This window comes from Saccopteryx bilineata, chromosome 6 (genome assembly GCF_036850765.1).
Source record: "Saccopteryx bilineata isolate mSacBil1 chromosome 6, mSacBil1_pri_phased_curated, whole genome shotgun sequence".
NCBI classification, from domain to species: Eukaryota; Metazoa; Chordata; class Mammalia; order Chiroptera; family Emballonuridae; genus Saccopteryx; species Saccopteryx bilineata.
In genome coordinates, this window is record NC_089495.1 from 171,614,786 (window position 1) to 171,637,899 (window position 23,114).

Genomic DNA, 23,114 nt, shown 5'->3' on the forward strand with positions numbered 1-23,114 from the left:
TGGCTGCTCTTCTGGAATCGCTTTCTTTCTCCCCAGCTGGTGCTTTCCTGGGTTCTCCTCCCAAATCAGTGACTTGCATTCCAATTCTTGTCCCAAATCTGCCCCTGAGAACATCCCCACCCACAGTGAAAAGACTGTTTTTTATGGAACCATTAGCCACTTCTTCACATTTATGACTTCAGCAGAACAGGCTTTGGGCAAAGCCAGAGATGCTCGGCTCCCCCAACTGCCACTCTACCCCGCGGTAGCTGCACCCTCAGTCACAATTCTCATGTTCTTGGGCAGTCACCCTCTATGCCTGGAAGGGCCCCTGGACTCAGACCAGTGCTGTGAACGCAGGCATGTGATCAGCACAGGACAGGGCCACCTAGTGAAGATGAACAACCTCCCTGCCTACTGGCCCCTACCTGTGAGGCACGTCCCACACCAGTGTCCTTACTGGCCTCCGGCTTCCCTGGAGACCACCTATGTGTGGTTCTCTCTCTTGCTCTGGGTCTTGCATACAGCAGGACCAATGACAGTGATTAGGTTGCATTAGTGTGTTTACACAGACTGTTTGCACAGAGAGCATGGGGTAAAGGAACCCGGATTTTGACTTGGTCTAAAATAGTGTCTTCGCCAATACTTATTCCATGTTATTACTATTGGAATGGGGAAGGGGGATTTTAATTATTTGAGATAGTGAGCATTTACCAGTGGGACCCAATCCCTCAGATTAAATTCAATTATAGAACAATAGAGTAGCTATTGTTATCCTTTTCTTTGAACTCTTCACAAATTCAATGTAGATTTTTGAATTAAATTAACGCTAACGACTCACATTTATATATTGATTTTCAGTTTTCAAAGGACTTTAATTCTCAGTTTAAATAGGAAGAACACCAGACTACCAGTATACGCTGACTCTTCTCTTTCAATATACAGAAAAAACCCTGCACACTTTGAAAATAATTCTGGTTTGGGAAACATTTTGCCTGGTTTGATTGTGAGGAAAGTTTTTCATTTTTGTCTAAGTACTTCTGATAGAGTTTTTACTTCTCACTGAAAATAATCCATAGCAAGAAGGGATTTTCCCAACATGGCCCATTTCTGTTTCTTTTACCCTTGAATAGATTTCCAAATCACCTTCTCTGCAGCAGAGGCTGCCAGCACCCGGCCAAGACCCTTGGCCTGTCACCCTGGCAATTTCTGGCTACCACCACCTGCATCTCTTTGACAAGGGCTGTGGGAAGGGAGGATGTGTTGGCATTTATTTTTTTAAATTTAGAAATCAAATTTAATGGGGTGACATTGGTCCATAGGAACTCACAGGTTTCAGGTAAACATCTCTATAGCATTTGAACTATTCATTTTGTTGTGTACCCATCACCCAAAGTCAGATTATTTTCTATCACTTGGTCCTCTTTCCTCCCCTTTCCCAACCCTCTCTACTCTGGTAACCACTTCACTTTTGTCTATGTTCATGAGTCTCAGTTTTATGTCCCACCTAGGTGTGAAATCATATAGTTCTCAGCTTTTTCTGACTTACTTGTTTCACTTAGAAAAATGTTCTCAAGTTCCATCCCTGTTGTAGTAAATGACAATGTATCATCATTTCTTATGGCTGAGTAATATTCCATTGTACAGATGTACTACATCTTCTTTATCCAATCCTCTATCAAGGGGGACACTTTGGTTGTTTCCATGTCTTGGCCACTGTTAACAATGCTGAGATGAACACGGGGCTGCATGTGTCTTTGCATACAATTGTTTTCTAGTGCTTTGGGTAGATACCCAGTAGAGGGATTGCTGGGTCATATAGTTCTATTCTTAATTTTTTGAGGAACCAGCATACAGTCTTCCATAATGGCTGTACCGGTTTACATTCTCACCGTGCTGAGATGATAACATCTCCTGGGACCAGCCGTCAACCAATGGCTGACAGAAGTTGCTGTATGAATACCTCAGCTTCCTGGAGTGCCGTACACTGGGTGGGATAACTCTGGGACACAGTCTATGCTGCCCCCCATGTCCTCCAGTTGGAGGAAGTTCCCGCCAATGCCTTGTCTGACAATGCATTGTTTACTGGCTGCCTTCCCTTCCATGTCTCATTCCCTCCTCTATTTTTGCTTCCTGAGATCACCTCCCAAATAAACTACTTGAACTCAAACCTTCATCTCAGGGTCTGCTTGGAAGAAAGCCAAACACAGTCCTCCCCAAAGTACATTTCACTAGAAGGCACCAGGCTAGCTCATCACATCCAAGCCGTTAAGCCACCTAACAAGGCGTGAAGCTGCCTGCTAACCCTTTGCTCAAACAATTTTTGAGTTTATCATCGTCCACTAATTTCATTGCTCTCCTGGGCAGGCCTGAACCACTTGCCGCCCTCATTCTGTTAATTACAGTGTAAAATTTTAATTGAAAATAAAGAAGGTAAATTTAGTGAGTAGCTTTAAAGTTGTCAGTCTCAACTCTACACAGGTTGAGAGACACTGAGACTAGTGAAAACCAGTTCAAGCTCAGGTTGTCTGTGAGGAATTAAAAATGAGATACTTGGATGTTTAGTTTTCTCCCCTATTCCAAAGACAGAAAATTTTGCGATTAGATTACAAGATTTGTAATCTGTTTTGTAATTAGACATACTTTTTTTTTTTGGTAAGGTCCCGAGTATTTGATAAATGTTGAAGACTAGGGCCTTCCTCTGGTTTGAAGTTGTAAAAACACACAGTTTTGTACAGAGCTTACATTTTCTGTTCAATTCTTAGATGTCATCTACTTTAAGATTAGCATAGGCATTGTCCATCATCTCCTCAGTAACATCTCTGCCAACTTGCCATCAACACTCCTCTTGAACACTCTCAGATAGGGAGAACTCATTACTTTCTGGGAGAGCTAATTCCTTTTGTTGATTAACCTTAATCATTAGACAGCTCTTCTTTTAACTGAACTGAAGCCTTTCTCCTGTGGTTGTCACTCATTGGTGGGAGTGTTGGGTCTTGGGAGAAATGACCGATTTCATTGGATGTCTTGGCCCACCTAGAGAATTGGAACTATTCAAAAACACATTTAATGTGCCTCTTCAGTTGCTTTCCCATGCTCCCAGTCTTTCAGCTTTCCTTAGCTGGTTATGGTTCAGAGTCCCTCTACTACCTTTGTCTGTCACTCTTCCTCTTTGAATGAGACACCTAGTTGTTCAACAATTGGGGATTGGAAAGTTTAAATAAATTTTAGCACAAGGAGCCCTGGATGGTTGGGTCAATAGTAGAGCCTTGGCCCAGCATGTGGAAGTCTCGTGTTTGATTCCTGGTCAGGGTACACAGGAGAAATGAATATCTGCTTCTCTTCACACCCATCCTTCTTCTGCATTCATGGCTTGAAATAACAAGTTGGCCCTGAGTGCTGAAGATGGCTCCATGGCCTCACCTCAGGCATTAAAATAGCTCAGTTGCTGAGCAACAGAGCAGTGGCCCCAGATGGGCAGAACCCCAGCCTCAGATAGGGGTTGCTGAGTGGATCCTGGTCAGAGCACATATGCGAGCCTGTCTCTCTGCCTTCCTCCTCTCACTTGATTTAAAAAATATATTAAAAAATTTTAGCATGAGGGAATGCTATCTACCCCTATAGCCATGTTTTGTAGAATATTTAATGATCTAGAAGTGTTCATGATGTATCAAGTGGAAGGGGGCGTTCTGTGTATGCCACAAAAGCCCAATTTCATTTAAAGTATACACATAGAAATGAAAGTCCAAAATCTGTTAAAATATTAAGAATGGTGATATGGCTTGTTTTTATTTTGTTTATGTTTTTTCAAGTTTTCTAAAGAGAACATGTATTATTTTTAATTAGAAAAAATGCTTTTTTGGAAAGAAACATAGGGAAAAGAAAAGAAAAAGAACACAACACTCATAGAACCCATAGAGTTTTGCAGGTATATCCTGATATCAAAGAGTTTGAGGGGAGCTGGTACCTTGCAATTTGGATGCTTTACTTTTGCATTTCAGCATAGGTTTTTGGCAGATGAACCACAACGTCGATTAGCATTGTACTTGCAGTTCATCCGAGCCTCAGAGAATATTTTTCCCTCTTGAATTACAATATCTTTTACTCTGATAATTGGCTTCGGGAGCAGCCTGTCACAGAAACATCTGGGCTGGACAGAGAAAAGGGAAGGATGCCCAGGTCAGTCTCCATGTAAGTGGCTTTTGTGGAAGGGTGGTCAGCTTTCCCGCCTGACCAACAGACACCTCACCTTGAAGTCCTATAAGCTGCCAGATGGAACAACGCAGGTTTGCAAAAGCCAGCAGAACCCTGTTTGGCTGCTCTGCGAGGCGCTGGGTCCTGGAGGAGGTGGGAACCCTGTGTAGCCGCAGCTCAGCTCAGAGGAGAGTACAAGTGTTGCTGTGTGCACCACCCCCCTGCCCGCCCCAGCGGGCTCTCATCCCTGTCATTTCTGTTGAAGGAAAAGCTTCTGGATATCAGATTGCTGGAGAAAATGCAACAATGCCTTTCTCAAGCTCCCCTTTGGAGAGCTTTCCAGGGCCCTACAGTTATTGGGGAGGCAGAGGAAAGGGAAGGCACGAGAGGAGGCCAACATGGTCTACGTGGGGCAGTCCCTTACGAAAGCAAGAAGGACAGCCAGGCAGACAGCTCCACGTGTGTCTGCAATGGGGGAAAAGGAGCACAGGAAGGAGAGGGGGACTGTTTCCTTAGGCTCTGCAGATGGACTACTGAGGCAGAATCTACAACTCACAGGTGCTTCTTTACTGTCTTATCCACAGGAGCGGATTCTCATCTCTTGGAATAGATCTTCGGATTAACTTCTTTCATGTCTCTTTGGGTACACATTGGCTGGACTGTGCCAATGATTCATTTAATTTTCTTTTTGATTATTGAAAAGATGCTCAGCCCAATGTATACTCTCATAGGTTGATAAGACCTATGCCGTGAGTAGAAACCCAGCCTATGGATGCTTTCTTTCCCGATGCCCAATGCAGTGAACACGTGGAAAATCTCCATTCTCTTTTTGCAATATAGACGCACACAACTTCTAGGACAAATGACTCAAAATGTTGACCCTAAAACACTTCTGCTTGTTAACCACCTTCTCTCTATTGAAGTTTGTGTTCTCTTAAATATGACCTCTTCAGCTACTAACATAACATTTTTATATATTTAGATCTACAGCTTACCTAAGTATAGCTAAGTAATAGTTTAGATAATTTTAAGTGAACACATCACTAGCTTGCAAAGTGGATTTTCTGGGGTTAAAATGAAGAGATCACTATTCTTAAAAGGGTTTGTAGGTTGTATCAGGGAAGCAGAGTGACCTGCTGGGTCAAAGCCAGAGCCTGTGGTTCTAGCCCAACAGCATTTACCATGACTTCCTGTTAACACTTCTTACTTGTCAAAGGAAAGCAAACGCGGGACACAGCGTTAGGAGGGAAGCTGGTGTGTGCGGTTCATGGCACAGGAATAATAAGAAAGATGATGTTCCTGCTTTCATACGGCAATGGTTGCAGTGTGAGTTGCTGCACTTTGGGGCATTTTGCCATTAGTTTTATCCAGCAAAAACCCAAATGGCTCATTTCCACCCTTCAATTCAATATCCTCAGCTAGAGTTGATTTTAAACCTTGGCAACACTCTCTCTTATTTGCCCCTCTGTGTGCCTTTTTTCTTGGTACTCTGTTCTTTCAGACCTCAAGTTTCCGTCTTTTCTTCCCAGAAAGCCGCCAGTCTTTCTGCTGCCAGGCCCCCTGCCAGCTCTGCTTGTTTTTGGCCCAGGCTGTGGCTCCAACAAGATGGGCAGTTTTAGCGTGCATGTGTGTGCATGCATGCATGTGTTCCCATGTTGAATGTCCTGTGTGCATGCATGTGTGTATGCGTGCATGTGCATGCATATGTTACTAATAACATGGGATGCAAAAACACTTAAGATGCCCATGTTTCCCCGCACGAGTCAGCTTGTACTTACATAGTTCGAGGCCAGGTCTGGGTGGAGATAGTCAATCCCTGTGAAAAGACAACAACAGCACAGGAACAAAAGGTTAATACCTGCTTCTGTTCTCAGGAAAGCTTCTCTGTGTGCAGCCACCAGGAGACACTGTGGCGGAGGCCCCAGCCTTGTGTGTCGCTTCCCGAGTGAAGTGGGTGGGCTGCACCGCCCAAGTGGAGAGACAGCTGTCACTAGATGCATCAGAGGAGTGAAGCCAATTAGAGCTGGGAGCCTCAGGATAATATTTCTGCCATAAATGTCAGCACAAACGGGCCCAGTGTGTATAAGATGGATGGCTCATCAGAGCAGTGATCTGAGAGAGATTTGTGGAAATCCTGACATTTCTAAAACATCAGCTGGCATTTCTTCTGAAATGAAACTGGCCCAGGGGAGGGAAAGCAATAATTATTTAACAGGGCCCGGACAGACATAATAAGAGTAACATGACTGGGCAAGAGAAGCTATTAGGCAAATGGTTTCCCACGAGATGTCCCAAGATGTGTGTCTTTCCAGGGTGCAGTTTTCAGGAAGCCTGAGAACTCAAGTCTCCCAGCAGGGGCCCTGTCCTTTCTCCTGGATGTGGACTACCTTGTTGCCCAACAGTCATTCCACTGGTAGAATTATGGTCCATGAGCTGCCGGCTTTCATCGGACACATGGGCCTCAGAAAGCACCCAGGAACTTCAAGGGCAAGTTGAGAAGTTCTCCTCCAGGTCTGAGAGCCATATAACCATTACAGTAGTTAGATCAGAGCATCCAGTCCTCCAGAAAACAGCCCCAGTAACACATTATGCCTAGCATAATGGTTCTATGTGTATACAGTGTGTCCGTAAAGTCATGGTGCACTTTTGACTGGTCACAGGAAAGCAACAAAAGACGATAGAAATGTGAAATCTGCACCAAATAAAAGGGAAACCCTCCCAGTTTCTGTAGGATGATGTGGCAGCATGTGCGCATGCACAGATGATGATGTAACTCTGTGTATACAGCGGAGCAGCCCACAGCCATGCCAGTCAAGATGTGGATGGTACAGAAGAAAGTTCAGTGTGTTCTGTGGCTCGCTAAATTCGAATCCATGCCCAAAGTGCAAAGTGAATATCGGCGTGTTTATAATGAAGCGCCACCACATAGGAATAACATTACTCGGTGGGATAAGCAGTTGAAGAAAACCGGCAGTTTGGTGGAGAAACCCCGTTCTGGTAGGCCATCAGTCAATGACGAGTCTGTAGAGGCTATACAGGATAGCTACCTAAGGAGCCCTAAAAAATCTGTGCATGAGCCCACATCGAACTGCACTGAATAGGTATGAAACTGGGAGAGTTTTCCTTTTATTTGGTGCAGATTTCACATTTCTATCGTCTTTTGTTGTTTTCCTGTGACCGGTCAAAAGTGCACTATGACTTTACGGACACACTGTATTTCGGAATCAAAGTTTCAACTTTGAATCCCAGCCACACTGCCAACTGCCTGCATGACTACAGGCAAAGTGCTTGGCCTCTCTGTGCTTGCTTCCTGCGTGGAGATGACCCAGTGGAGATGAGAGCAGTGTGGCGTGCTGTCCCGGTAGTATTTAATAATTCTACTGGGTGACAATACTGAAAAGCCAGAGCATCACTAAGTCTCTCTCATAACTGTCATCTTCACTGTTGCATGCTAAGGCCAGATCGCAGCTACAGCGTTGTTCCGCAGGAAAGAACTTATCAGGATGCACAGAGAACAACACAGAATAAGAGGCACCAATGGCCTGGGCAGCTGAAAATCTGCATAAAGCTTGTTGGCCCTCCACATATGCAGATTCCTAACTACCCATTGACCCTTGAAGAATGAAGGTAGGAACTACACTGACCAATAAAAACACTGGTGTGTAAGTGGAGCTACTCAGTCCAAACGAGCATTCTTAAAGGTCAGCTGTATTTCTAAAAAAAAATTCTCTTTGTTTTATTCTGGTTGCACAAGTAATTTCTGCTACGTACTTTTTTTTTTTTTTTTCAGAGACAGAGAGAGAGTCAGAGAGAGGGATAGACAGGGACGGAGAGACGAGAAGCATCAATCATTACTTTTTTGTTGCGTATTGTGACACCTTAGTTGTTCATTGATTGCTTTCTCATATGTGCCTTGACCGCGGGCCGTCAGCAGACTGAGTAACCCCTTGCTCGAGCCAGCGACCTTGGGTCCAAGCTGGTGAGCTTTTGCTCAAACCAGATGAGCCTGTGCTCAAGCTGGCGACCTTGGGGTCTTGAACCTGGGTCTTCCACATCCCAGTCTGATGCTCTATCCACTGCGCCACCGCCTGGTCAGGCTGCTATGTACTTTCTAAACTGGGAGTCACTGTTCTACAGAACATGATTTATACCTTGTTGCTGACGTTTTGACATCTGAAACAATTACTGTTATCACGCTGATTTCTATAGGTTGGGAGAGTTTAGCTGGTCACTTCCGGCCCACGACCCTCCTCCTCCTCCTTCCACTTCCCTCTCAAGGACTGCAGAAGGACTGACGTCAGAAAATTCAGTGACTAACATTTTAAAAGTTTGCAGACCCGTGGTCTGGACTCTAATTCAGAAATAGTTAGTTTAGGCTGTGGGTAACAAAGTTGGGGACGAGCACAGGCTATGGGACCAACAGATCTGGTTCCATTTTAGGCTCAGACACTGTAATGCTCGTGCGGCTTTGGAGAAATGACATAATTTCTGTGAGCCTCACTTTTTTCATCTTTGAAATGGGGATATTATTTACCTTGCAAAGCAATTTTCAAGATTAGAGCCAATTCACTGAGAGTAAAATTTGTCACTTGATAAATTTTATTTCTTTTTAAAATTTTTTTATTAATTTTAATTTATTGTGTTAACATAGATTCAAGTGTCCCACTCAGTACAACACTCCTATTACACCCCTTTTGTCCCTCTTCAAATCCCTCCCCCTTTCCCTCTGGGGTTTGCTGTTTTTGTTATCTGTGTCTATGTGTTGTGTATATATAATTTCATCAATCCCGTCACCTTCTCTGATCCCTTCCCCTCATTCCCCTTTCCCTCTGACAGCTGTCCCTCTGCTCCCTGTGACTCCGCCTCTGTCTCTATCCCATTCCTCAGTTCACTTTGTTCATTAGATTCTACATATAAATGAGATCATATGATTTTTTTCTTTCTTTGTCTGGCTTATTTCACTTAGCATAATAATCTTCAGGTCAATCCATGCCATTGCAAAAGGTAAGATTTTCTTCTTTTTCAAGGCTGTGTAGTATTCCTTTGTAAATATGTAAAAATCATATTTCTATAATTATCTTAGTACCATTGTCTACCACACCAGTCAAGTTATGTCAGTAATACCAAGGAGCAGACATTAAAAAAAATCTATTTGGTTTTAGAATGCTGTGTTGGAATTAAATTGTTGTATATATGATATTTGCTAAAGTTGGTTAAATTTTGTGAGCTCATTGTTAGGCAAAAAAAATTGTAACATACAGATAAGGTAAAAGAAAAATCTCTCTCTGTCTCTCTCTCTCTGTCTCTCTCTCTCTCACACACACACATACACATATGTATATATATTTTTTCCCTGACAGGGAATCAATTTTTAAACATGACTCTATGTTCTGATAGTGCAGGTTCTTTAGGAGAGGATTTTTTTTGGGAAATACTAGTCTCTCCTCTATGAAGGAAAAATATTGAGGCAAAGAGATAATTTGAGCTCACAATGAAATTAGAATCAAAACAAGATAAATTTAGCCTAATTAAAATAAAAGATCTTTAATTAGGTTATGGGGAAGACTAAGTGTTAAGTTAGAACAAACACAGACTTTGGTCTGAGAAAGAAAAGATTATTTACAGAATTGTGAAGGATGACAGACATGATTCAGAAAAATAATAATGAAGCAAAGCAGGAAAGTAATAACCTGGTAATTAAATAGTAATTTAATAGTTTTCTATGCCTGCTTATATTTTCAGAGGGAATATACTGACTACACTTTCTAAGTCAGCTTATTTTTTTAATTTTTGTATTAGTAATACATTCATTATTATTTTTGTGCATTTGTTTTATTTTCAGCAATGAATGACAGGGACTATGTAAGCCTGGGAGCAGTTTAATTTGGACGCTGATCCTGAGCTATAAAACTATGGCTTGTGGTCTACAGGGCTTGTAGCCCTCTTCACCAGCCAATCATAATGTGGAACACAAATCAAAAGTATTTGGTTATATTTTTGTTTGTAAACCATTAGCATCCTGCCACTAGTTTGAAGTTTATACCAGAATAGTCCTAATCTCAGGAAGCGCTGACAATTCTAGAGACCTCAGGGAATCAGCAGGGAGCTCCATGTAGATATTCCTAGTTAGAATGTTCATAGTTCCACTGAGATGTGTTACATCTCAGGACCCTGGTCCTCTAAGCCCAGTTCCTTCCATTGTTCTAAGAAAGCTAGCTCTTTGTACCATCCCCACTGACTTATATGTTGCTGAAGAGTAGCCCTCAATGGACGGATTGTGTTTTTCAAAGGTGATGGTTCAATATCTCTGATCCCATATGGTCTTCCACAATATGACAATGCTACCCCCCACCCCCATTAGAGGTAAGTCTATTTTTTTCCTCTTTAATCTGAGTGGGCTGTGACTGTTCTATAATTAGGATATAGTGGAATGTCATTGCATTACTTCCAAGGCTAGGTCAGAAAAGGACAGGCATCTTCCACCTGTTTCCTTTGGACACTTGCTTGTATCTCAGGAAGTAAGCCGCCATGAGGGAAGCCCACATGCAGTCACTCTATTTGACTGCTGAACTCTCGCAGCAGCCAGCACCAATCACCAGCCTGAGAGCACGCCATCTTGGACTTTCAGCTCAGTTAAGCCTTTGGATGACCACAGCCCAGCCCACATCTGACCTCAGCTGAATGGGTCCTCAGGTGAGAGCTGCCCGGACAGGCTTTTCTTATGCCAAAGAAATCATGAGAAAATATTAGTTATTTTAAGCTGCTAACTGTTGGAGTTATTTGCTACACAACAATAAAAATGGAAACAGATATCCTGCTGAACCTTTTGAGGACTGTGAAACCCAAGTTAGGAGAGAAAATGTTGTTTTTCTATGTGATGCAGAGTCCTAAATCTCTTGGAAGGTTATGGGTATTAACAGTGGGTGACCGTTATTCTTTTTTTTTTAATTTTAAAAAGTTTTTATTTTTGACAGAGACAGATAAAGAGTCAGAGAGAGGGACAGATAGGGACAGACAGAAAGGAAAGGAGAGAGATGAGAAGCATCTTTATTGTGGCTCCTTAGTTGTTCATTGATTGCTTTCTCATATGTGCCTTGATGGGGTAGGGGAGGCTACAGCAGAGCAAGTGACCCCTTGCTCACGCCAGCAACCTTGGGCTCAAGCTAGCAACCTTTGGGCTCAATCCAGTGACCATGGGGTCATATCTATGATTCCATGCTCAAGCCAGGGACCCCACGCTAAAGCTGGGGGCACTGGTCTTATTTTGAGCCCATGCTCAAGCCGGTTGAGCTCGTGCTCAAGCCTTGGACTTTCTAACCTGGGTCTTCCATGTCCCAGTCTGATATTCAATCCACTGTGCCACCGCCTGGTCAGGCAACTGACTATTACTCTTAAGCTTAGACCTCCACTTGCACAGATGGGATCCTATTCGAAAAGTCCCAGCAGGGAAGTGAAGCCAAGAGGCAGGTCCAAGTACTGAGGATGGTGATTAGGATGAATTGTGAGACTGTGGACAGTTTTTTTTGCCTTCCTAAACCTCAGTTACTTCGTCTTCAAAAGGTAGATAGTAGTAACATTAACCTTAGAAAATAATTGTGGCTATGTTTCCAAAATGCTAAGTAGTACCTAGTATATATTGAGAACTCAATAAATATTAGTTATTGTTACTTTAGCCTAATGCTCTCCCTGATCTCACCTCCCTGGCTTTCAATCTTATTTCCTTGGCTCCAACTGATATCAGCTAGTCTTGACCATCTTTGACCTTAACTACCAACCTCTTGCCCTGAATCATACTTGGGCTGGTGACTATTGACCAGTGGTGGAATTTAAATAATTTAACAACCAATTCTCTGCCCTAATGACCATTTTATGTATAAGTAAACAATGTTCCAAAAGGTAATTTATTATTTCAAGCATTTAATACTTAAGAACAATAAAAGAGGTACATAAAACTAGATTATGTTTTAAGAAAGAGTTTTAAAATGTTAATGAAAAAATATTAAATGATACCTGACAAAAACAATAAAACTGTTATTTAAGATATTTTCATGTTGCTTCTTGACTGGCATCCTCACTTGCAATTTTTTTCACGTATGGATGGAATGAACATTACTGCAGGCATGTAGAATTCGCTGTTGCGCAGAAGAATGTTCAAAAAGAGTAAAGAATGTAAATTTGTGGTTTACACATTGGGCAGCTGCCCAGGCGCCCACCTTAGAGAGAACCTTGATTACAAATGCCACTTTAACAACCAGTTTGCCGAACTCAACAAAAAATTAGGTATAGGTTCTGCTGAACCAGTGAGAACTGGCTGAATCCCACCACTGTTCTTGACCATCGTTGTATCTTGTTATGGTAATATCCTATTTTCCCCAACACCAAACAATTCCATTACAACAAAAAGGGTCAATTGTTATCATTTTGGGGTCCTTACTGACATCTAATTGCCTGAAATGTTAGCACTGACCCTTAACAAGTGCATTCTGCCCCTTTGGGCAACAGTTAACCACGGAGGAACTCTCCTAGTGATGTGTAGTATGTGGAAATGACATTGTGGACCTAACGGAAGGCAGCAAATATTTATTGAGCATCAATCAAGTCACTGGGTCCAGCAGAGGGAATGATGACTGAGTTTTTATTTGGGCAACCAGAGGGGGATCAAAGACTATTAAAAGTAGGCTTTTGAAGCTTAGGGAATATAGTCAATAATACCATAATAATGTTTTATGGTGGTAGATAGTTACTAGAGTTTTTATAAGTTATGTAATTGTTGAATCACTATGTTGTACACCTGAAACTAATATAGTATTATATGCTGACAATATTTAAAAAAAATAAAATGAGCTGTCCGCAAATTGAAACTTTCACATAAAATAATAGAACATTTGCCAAACAGGCCAAAATATAGAAAGCCAGTGCTTTATAAAATACCCTAAGCTGTCTGGGTCAGCATCTGTGTGCCTTTTATCTTGTGTGGCATTAGTATCTTGCTGAGAGTACATCTGGGAAATGATATCCTGCCATTCATATGTCCCAGCAGTTAAGAGAGACAATGAGGCTCTGAGGCACCCAGCCTCATCCTCACTGCTCCCCATTCCTAGGTGTCAGGGCAGAGATGCCCAGCTGAGAGGCCTGGTGAGAGGCTGCTGAGCTCCTGCGCTTGTCCTTGCTGCATGGAAGGCTACTCTTGTCCCAAATGTGCTCATCTTGCTCTTCAGCAGTGGGTTTGGAGAATGAGTTGGCAGTCCCTTTTTTCTTCAGTTGTCACACTGAATACGCACACGTTGAATTAAAGGTTGCCCCAGACCCATACCTCTCTCTGTACCAGGAGTCAGAATCCATTCCCTCCCTCTAAACCAGGGGTCCCCAAACTTTTTATACAAGGGGCCAGTTCACTGTCCCTCAGACTGTTGGAGGGCCAGACTATAAAAAAAACCAAAACTATGAATAAATCCCTATGCACACTGCACATATCTTATTTTAAAGTAAAAAAACAAAACAAAACGGGAACAAATACAATATTTAAAATAAAGACCAAGTAAATTTAAATCAACAAACTGACCAGTATTTTAATAGGAACTAGGCTCCTCTCACTGACCACCAATGAAAGAGGTGCCCCTTCCGGAAGTGCGGCAGGGGCCGGATAGATGGCCTCAGGGGGCCGCATGTGGCCCGTGGGCCGTAGTTTGGGGACCCCTGCTCTAAACTTTAACCCTGAGACTGTTCATTCAACAGAAGTGGTACTTGCCCACTCCAGGCACAAACTTTAAAGACTGGCAATTTCTGTTTCTTAGAATTCTTGTTTTTAGGAGCCCTGAGCCATCTGTAAAAAATCCAGCTACTTTACTGGAGAAATCACAGGGACTGGAGAGGCCCTGGGATTGTGTGGAGTGGGAGGGAGTGTCCAGCTGAATCCAGTCCCGCTGTCTTCTGACTCTGGCTGCACCAGAGACCCCAGGAAGGCCAGCAGCAGAACTGTCTGGCTGAGCCTGGTCAACCCACAGAACTGTGAGAGATCACAAAATGGTGGCTGTTTAAAGTCACTTAATTTTGGGGTGGTTTGTTCTGCATCAGTAGGTGACCAAAACAATGAAGAGGTTAGGAGTTTTAATTGGGAGGCAAAGAGTGTGCTTTTTTGGAATCCCAAAGGCTACTAATCAACAGAAGAAATAGTATCAAACAGATTCTGCCAAACCTTTCTGAAAGTCTTGGCCTCTCAAGCCTGGGCACACAGAGCAGAGTCAGGAGTCATCTTTGCTGTCCTCAAAGGGATGTGGACAGTCAGGCAAGGGGGCTACATTTACAGAGTCCTGAAGCAGGCATCACAGGACTGTGGGGTGTTTCATAAGAGCAGTGTGCTTGTCTGTTGTCACTGTGAAGCCACTTTTAGGGCGCTTCTCTAATACCTAGCATGGGGTGCACAGTAGAAATGCTGTATGAAATGGTTATCACAACATCTCCCAGCAGGGGTTCCCCAAAAGTGGGTGCATCTCTCTCCTGGATGAGCTGGCTTCTGCCACTTTGGTTTCTAAAGCAGAATATCAGGAGGAGACCGTTAGAGGCTCCCGACATGGGGCGCACGCACTCTCGCGCCGAGCTACCTCCCTTCTTGTGAAAGCCCTCGGCCCCTGGAGAAAGCTTTTACATCCACTTCAAAACCCGGAACACATCAGAAAACAGCGAGGCATTGTTTTTATGTCGCTATTTAATGAGCCCACACGAAGACAGCAGCAATTTTAATCACTCTGGCTCCCCTTGTTTTCCCATCAATTCTGCTTTAGAGAACACAGTGTTCTTTGAAGGAGCTTCAGAAGGGAAAGGCTCTCTCCATTGTTTCATCTCTGCAGTCTCTCTATGTAACTGGGCCACAACTGCACAGCGCGGCTTTCTCTGGAAGGCCAGATGGCTAATGAAAGGCGACAGTACCTCCCGAATGAGATGACTACAGGGAAGAGCTGCTCCTGAATCTTGGCATAACCAAGCACGTGTGTATTTAAAAAAAACCCCCAAAAAACACCAGTTTATCCAACACATCGATTTTCATATCACAAACTATGGAAAACAAAGCTCTGTTAACTCTTTACCTGGCAGGCTTTTGGGATAGGATGACATGTTATAGGGAGCATGTGTCATAAAATGTTATCAAAGTCTGCTTTACAGGGGTTCATTCTGAAAGTAATAATAAAGTCAGAAATTCTTTACACCCCAATCCTGCTGCTAAGAAGCAATTTATTTCATGGATTTACAGCTACAGTGTCTTCATTGCAATTTCTGTGATGATGAAAATGGAGTTGGCTTTCATTTCAGCACCTGTGAGACCCATGTAGCTTTTGATAACTTGAAATAAAGCTGGGGATTGAAATTTTAATTTTACTCACTTTTAATTAATTACAGTTTAAATGTAAATAGCCACATATGGCTAGTGGCTACCACACTGGACAGTGTGGATCAAGAGAAGTAGATGGTGAAATACAAAGAGGTCGAGGAGACATTTTAAGGTAAAGTATAAGCAGTGGCTTATAAGAAATTAATGTGAAGTGACAATCAGGTTTTATTTTATTTTTTTTTATTTTCAAAAAGTTATTAATTCAATAAATCTTTGTTAATGGTATCCTCAGATTTGAGGACCATGGATTTGGAGGCAGGTGAGGGCCTGGCCATAGTATAGATGGTTGCCTGGCTCAGCATCTGGCTAGTCTGCCTCCAGAACAGGAACTCTCTGATATACAGAAGGCGTGTGAAGCCACACTGGCTTCCAAATGAGGTAAAGGCATTGAAATACTCACCATCATCCATAATGCCAATGGTGACACCTTTCCCTGTGTACCCCAGCTCCCAGGCTTCTGCCACATTCAAATCAAGGCCAGGAGTGCCATCAGCTTGGCCGGTATTGATCTGGTGAAGGAATTCCAAAGCAGAGAATCTTATTGATTTGGTGTAGTAAAGTACACGTGTACATGTTTGCTTGACACGCTCTGTAGCAGTCTGACATTCCAGGGCAGCCCAAACGCCCCATCTTCCATGAACCAGGGCTTCTGGGTGCCCCCCCAATTCATTTTTGATACACACAATTGCCAGTTTATATTTTCTATAAGTATGCAACCCAATTTCAATCTTCACATCTTTTGTGACTTGATTATGATCTTTAAATTCCTTAGAGCTGCCATCTCAAGAAACCCTCCCCAATTTAGAATTAAGCGCTTACTTTTGTAGTTTTTTTATACTTCATGTTTTGAATTTAGGACACACAATGTTTTGGATTATTCTTACTTGAATATGATTTTCTTACTTTATGCTATGTGTATATCTTTTGCAAGAGGAGAATGCTCTATTTACCTTGAGTTCAGTATTAACAAACCAATCTTACTTAAGAATATTTGTTGAACTGAATTAAAGATAGTTGGCTCAACTTTAGTGCTTATTCTAATGCTATATTATAATGGTAAAATAAATCCTTCCACTTAAAAAAATTCAAAGATGAATTAAAGGAAAACAAAGAAAACTCCCCTAATAAATGCGCTCACAACTCTCTTCATGCATCTTTGTCCTGTGTAGATTTTCTCAATGATGAATCATGAAAAAATAGTGACATCAGAGTTTGTACTAGTAGAAGTCCACAGTGACCAATTGGCTATTATGATCTTGCTAAGACATTATATGAATGTCATTAATGCTCTTCATAAAAATGACCACTCTTCCCCTTCCAGGCATGTGTTAAGATTATACCTCTCCATTCCTTTGGAAGTAAGAATGACCACATGACTGGTTTTGTCCAATGGAATATGAGCTCATGTGCCATATGTCACATCCATACAGAAGCTTTAAGAACCAATGTGCAATTTGCCCCTTGCCTTCCTTGATGTGCTCACAAAAGCAGTGATCAAGAAGGAGTGGAGATAGAGTTTGATCAGCCTGAGCTCGTGAGGGATTATGAAACGTTGGCTCATAGCATGAGCGAGGAACTTTGATTTTGGTAAGCCACTTTGATTTGGGGATTGCTATTACAAGAAACTTAGCCAATCCTGAATAATATGGTCATCCCTCTGTATCTGTGCGGGACTGGTTCCAGAACTCCTGTGGATGCCAAGTCCCTTATATAAAATGGTATAGTATTTGCATATAACTTATGTTTTGCATACAGGTCACAGCAGGATACACCTACATATCACTTTATTTGCATGGACTCAGCTTAGTGTTCTGTATTTGGTTAATTTAAGTTTTGCTTCTTGGAAATTTCAGGGCTTTTTTCTTGAATATTTTCAATTCCCAGTAGGTCGAATCAATGGGTATGGAACCCATGTATATGAAGGGCTGACTTCATACAAGTTTATTTAGTTACCCAGATGAGATTTGTAGAATTCCATGCAAAAATCATAAGGCATAGTCAAGTTCTGAAGCTCTAAGAGTGGGTTTGTGATGCATCCCCATCATGTAGCATTCCACAGGGTCATAATTTATTTACTTTCTTGCTAAACATCTTTTAATCTTAAATAAAGCTTCACTTACTTTTATAAATTAGTCACCACTTTCCCCTCAATGTATTCTGCAGTTTGGTTTGTTTGAAGGCCTTGAGCTCTTTTTAAATATCACTGGACCCATCCAAATGAACAGAAATTTGGTGAGTCAGAAAATATTCACTTCACCAGACAGACTGGGTTTTCCTGCCTTGAATCCTGCATCAATTAAGTCCCATGGAACTGATTTCCTGTCATTAGTTTAGTAAACACTAATAGATGTTACTTCTGTTATGTTAGTCTCTGAGGTCTCTTGCTTGACCCTTGTGAAATCACCTGATTCTTTCTTTTATACCTGTGATTTCACTGTGCTCTGCTGTTACTCTGATTGTTGAGACCTCAGACAACTCTTTCCAGACCTTTGACTTGCCTTTTATGTGTTTTTGCAAGCCTTCATTCATACCCCGGTGGACTTTTTCAGAGTCTGGAAGGATCTAATCTGCTGTTGGTAGTTGCTTTGACCCTTGGAGTCCATGGCTACTTAGCGCTTCAGAAGAAAGCAGATTAGAGGGCAAAAGGATTGGGTGGTGACAGAAAATCAATACATAGCAGAGGGGACAGAGTGGTTCACTGAGTCGGATGCTGGCTAATGTCCCAAAGAATAATGAGAAAATAGAAATGCATTTTTAATCTGAAGTCTCCAAATGAGAAACATTAGGAATAATACAGACACTTACCAGATACCATTGCTTTGTAAAAAGAGGATCATTCATGTTGATGTCGATCTCATTGATATTTCTATACCCTCGCTTTTTTCGGTTGAAACCTTCTTGTTGCAAGGCCGTCTTTACCTGGAATGACAATACTGGCACATTACCTGAATGTCAACCTAAACATCCCTCATTTGAAATTAATTTCCACAAGTCAAGTTTTATTTGTAAATAGGTGTTTTATTCCTCAGGTGAAGCCAAGCTCATCTCATATACACTCCCACTTTATGATTATTTCCCAAGAGCATTGACCTCTGCTTGCAATGAGTAAACAGGTTTGGTGATGGCTCAGAGTGAGTTTCCTTAAAATAAGTATTGGATAAAAGAGTATTCTCAAGGAAAATAAGGTGGTAGGGTCATGAAGCAAATAAAATGAAGCAAAGGAACATTTCAAGGAAAGGAGAGTGATACAAATTCAGGTATACAGTGAAACCTTATAGATCGTTTTTCTGGAGGACTTCCCAGCTTTTCTACTTGTCGACAGTACTGTACTATCACATTTGGGAATCAGCCCAAAACTACACACACACACACACACACACACACACACACACGCACACGCACAAAACCTGTGTGGAGAGCCAGTAAGACCCTATCATTGCTCTAGAAGGAACATGAGAAAGCTTTAAAGAGAAATTGATGGATGGTGCTTCTGTTCTTGCAATAACGGTCCCTAATTTTGGACAGTAAAGCAGAACCCCAACCTCTTGGATGGAAATACAACTTAGGAGCTGAAATAGTTCAAATAGGCTCCTGGCAACAGCCAGGCTCTGTCTCAAACAGGAAACTTTCTTCTACTTGGGTCAAAGCTCACTTATCATCCAGTGGCCATGGCTACTCTCTGAATGTTTACAAACTCAAGAACTTGTAAATGTATAAGAAAATGTGCACTGGATGCTTATTGTTTTTTAAAATTACGTTTCGCAGTCAAACATTTATTTCTTCTTTTTTCCAATATCCCTAGTATATTTGAGGCATTGCCTTGAATCCACCGGGTTCTGTGTTAGTGGGAGTGAAATTTAAGGCACCTGCTCCTCTTTGCCACAAAGGTGCTTCAAAAGGTAGCTCTCTTCCAGGACCTGCATCCTACTGGCCAGCCCTGGGGCTCCCTCAGGACTAATCCTTCAGCTTCCCGTAGATTGTGAACAGTCCATAATTTGCCAACAAATTCTTTCTTGCTCAAGTGATACAGCATCAACTCCTGTTGCTTTCAATCAAGAACTCTGGTATGGGACAAGAAGATCCAAGTCCAGAGTGGTGGCAGGCAGGGAAGAATGAAGAGATGACAGATGTGGCCGAACCCTCCCTGTCCTGCCTTCCCAAGTGTGGAAGAGCAGTGTGGGAGGGCAGCTCCTCCTTTCCCGGCTCTACACACTCACACGGAAGGCCTGGGGCTCATTTGCCAGAAAAACTCAACTCTACTTAAAATGCTATATGTGTAGAAAAGATGTGGTAGGTAGGCATTTGCTCTGGGAGTTCTTTGGAGGTATTCCAGCAAGAGACATTGCTGAAAATCCCCCAAAGCAGTAGCAAAAAAGTTGAAAAAATAGGACAGGTGGATATTTTCATAATGGCAAAATCTGGATACAACTAGTATCCATCAAATGGAGATAAGTTATGATTCAAATACATATATATGTATGTATGCATGTATTTGTATTACTTGTGTGTAATATATATGTATGTGTGTGTGTATTTTTTTTTTCTCTGAGAAGCAGATGCCAAGATGGGATTAAACACGCAAGGAGTTTATTAGGAGAAAATGCAAGAGACTGTATTGCAAGTTTGGTGCCATAAAGGAGAGAGAGTTCAAGGTTGGGCAAAAGTGTCCTTGACTGTCTTATAGTTTAAAGAAGGTTTGGCAAGGCCAGTGGGATCCAAGGTCAGCTGTGAGAGGATCCCTGTGTCTTTCAGGGGTTGGCTTGCCTCAGGACTCCTGTCGAACTCAGTCACTGGCTGGAGTAGTTGGCCAGCAGGCAGTGTGGACTGTTGCCAACACAGTGGTAGATTTCAAAGCACAGCAGCTGAGGTCCCTGGCCAGTTACTCTCTCTGGAGTCAGAGGTTTGTGCAGCATCTTCTCACAGTGGCCACAGAATATATGCATACATTTATTTATGTGTCTCTGTGCTTGTGTGTATTCATTAATGTACAACATTTTTATTTTATTTTATTTTATTTATTTATTCATTTTTAGAGAGGAGAGGGAGAGAGAGAGAGAGAGAGAGAGAGAGAAGGGGGGGAGGAGCTGGAAGCATCATCTCCCATATGTGCCTTGACCAGGCAAGCCCAGGGTTTCGAACCGGCGACCTCAGCATTTCCAGGTCGACGCTTTATCCACTGCACCACCACAGGTCAGGCCTATGTACAACATTTAAAATGTCCAAGTCAATGTAGTTTTCAATCTGGAAAGAGCGAGATATACCCTTCTTAAAATGCTTTTTTACTGTGGAAACAAATATAATAGCCCCCCATCCATATTCCAAGTTCCTATGTGGATGACTGAAACTGTGGACAGTACTGTGTTTTCCTTGTACACATATAATTTTTCATTTAAAGTAAACACTTTATCTCTTCTCTTTGGCATGTCTGAATTGCCAGCATCACGTGTGCTTTGGGGCCATTATTAAGTAAAATAGGGGTTATTTGAATACATGCCCTGTGACATCTTCACAGTTGTTCTAATAACCAAGAATACTACTGAGTGACTAATGAGGGGTTAGGGAGAACCTGCGTACCGTGGACATGCTGGACAGAGGGCTGATTCACAGCCCGGCTGGGTTGAAGTGGGACGGCATGAGATTTCAATAATTTGCTCAGAAAGGCGTGCAGTTTAGAACTTAAGGACTCTTTATTCCTTGAATTTTTCACTTAATATTTTTTTTGACCAAGGTTGACCACCGGTAACTGAAACCACAGAAAGCCAAACCAAGGATGAGGGTGGACGCTGTATTTGAATAAGAGTGCTGCTTGAACTTGGGAAGGGAGGAGTCTGACTCTGGCCATCTCCTCTTCCCATTTGGGCCCCACAGGCAGGCCGTTGTCTGCTCTATTCACTGATGGGAGGCTGTGCTGGTTTGCATGGGGGGGCCTCCCATTATACTGGATTCATTGTCACTATGACAATGAAGTCTCACCGAGACAGCGCCTTCCCTTTACTAGCATCTTTGCTGAGCAGGACTGTCTGCCGCATGGAAGTTTGAAAGCTGTCATCTGCTAGTTGTTTCCCAGCAGCATAAAAACAGGAGGCGCATCATTAGGTTTCATCTTTGTAAACGACAGTGCAGGGACAGCTATGACCATGTCATTCCAAACTCAGACCTAGTGCATTTCTAATGAGAAGACTGTTTCAATCCATTTCCATAAATTTAATTTCTAATTTTACAAATTAGGTTTTAATGGAGACCAGCGATGCTTTGGAGTGTGGCACCCTCTGGACACCACCCCTTCGCACAACTCGGGGGCGCCAAGCACGACCTAGCTGCAGGCAATTCTGCATCTCCTGTTACTAGAAGTTAGGACTTAAAGGCTGCAGAGGACTTTCTGAATGTATTAGCTTATCTTCATGTCCTTAACGAAGATCACAGCTACAATTCTACGCTAGATGAATGTCTTTAAGACATATTTTTACTTATTAACACAAATAACTAGGGGACAGCGTTTTCCCCCCACAACGAGGCCACCTAAGACCATCAATTGTTTTTATTTTTCTGGGTTCTTTTCCAATGTGAATTTGCATTCAAATCTAATTTTTACATAATAGTAATCATAGTATAGATAAAATTGTGCATTCTTTTTTTCACTAAGTGTCCAACCATAAGAATTTTAATATGCTACTGTAGAGCTCACATATTTTATTTTTTAATGGCTACCTAAATATTCCATAGAGTAACCATAGTTTATCCAATCATTTCCCACTTATTGGTCACTTGGATTCTTTTTTTATCATAAGTAAAATTGCAGGAGCAGAGAGATGAAGTTATAAACTATTTTTAAAGACATCTGGGGAGGATTTCAGTGTTATAATTCTATTTGTAAGAAAGCCCTATATGTCAGAGAAGGATTTCCTAATGTCTATATTTCTTCCTCACATTATAACTAAGAGGCTGATTTCACTCTCTCTTTCTCCTCCTCTTAATTGTAACCTTCCACACATGATGCCTTTCATTACCACTTAGATACAGTCCCAATGATACACATACAACTTCATTATAGCTTCTTATCTTCTCAAAAAATAGTGTACAGGTAGCTTTGATATCTCACTTGAGAATATTTCCCTAAGTTGGTCTTATGGACGTAAACATCTATACAAGTAAAAATATAAGAAAGTAGGAGTGTTTACTATTGAGTATTATTTTATGAAAAATGAACAGATGGATAGTCTACAATTCTGGTTCAACTTTAAAACCTGAACTTAACACAAGGCAATAGCACAAATTTTACCTGAGCGACTCCACTATGCCCTTCCCCTTCTGTCCCTCTCCTTGATTATGAATTTTTCAGTTATCTGAAAAATGTTTCTGTGCATCTACAATGTACACACTAGGATGAAGTGGATTCTATCTCTGCATATTCTGCATATTCTAGCATACTATTTTAAGTTACATTAATAAGATTATACTACATTTAATCTTCTTAACAGAACTGTGGTGTGGTATAGTTATGGTTGAAGAAACAGTGGTTCAGAGGCCATTGTCCAGCAGTTGACAACATGGTGGA

At 41.9% G+C, this 23,114-nt stretch overlaps 1 protein-coding gene across 1 annotated transcript in view; it reads right to left on the bottom strand.

Moving 5' to 3' along the window:
• Positions 1 to 23,114, bottom strand: part of PCSK2 (proprotein convertase subtilisin/kexin type 2) — a 338,142-nt gene that overhangs the window by 128,958 nt on the left and 186,070 nt on the right. The window contains exons 3-5 of the mRNA XM_066235935.1: positions 18,365 to 18,478; positions 15,960 to 16,068; positions 5,952 to 5,989 (exon numbers count right to left, since the gene is read on the bottom strand). Of these exons, the coding sequence (XP_066092032.1) occupies positions 5,952 to 5,989; positions 15,960 to 16,068; positions 18,365 to 18,478 (261 nt within the window). The remainder of the gene's footprint in view (positions 1 to 5,951; positions 5,990 to 15,959; positions 16,069 to 18,364; positions 18,479 to 23,114) is intronic.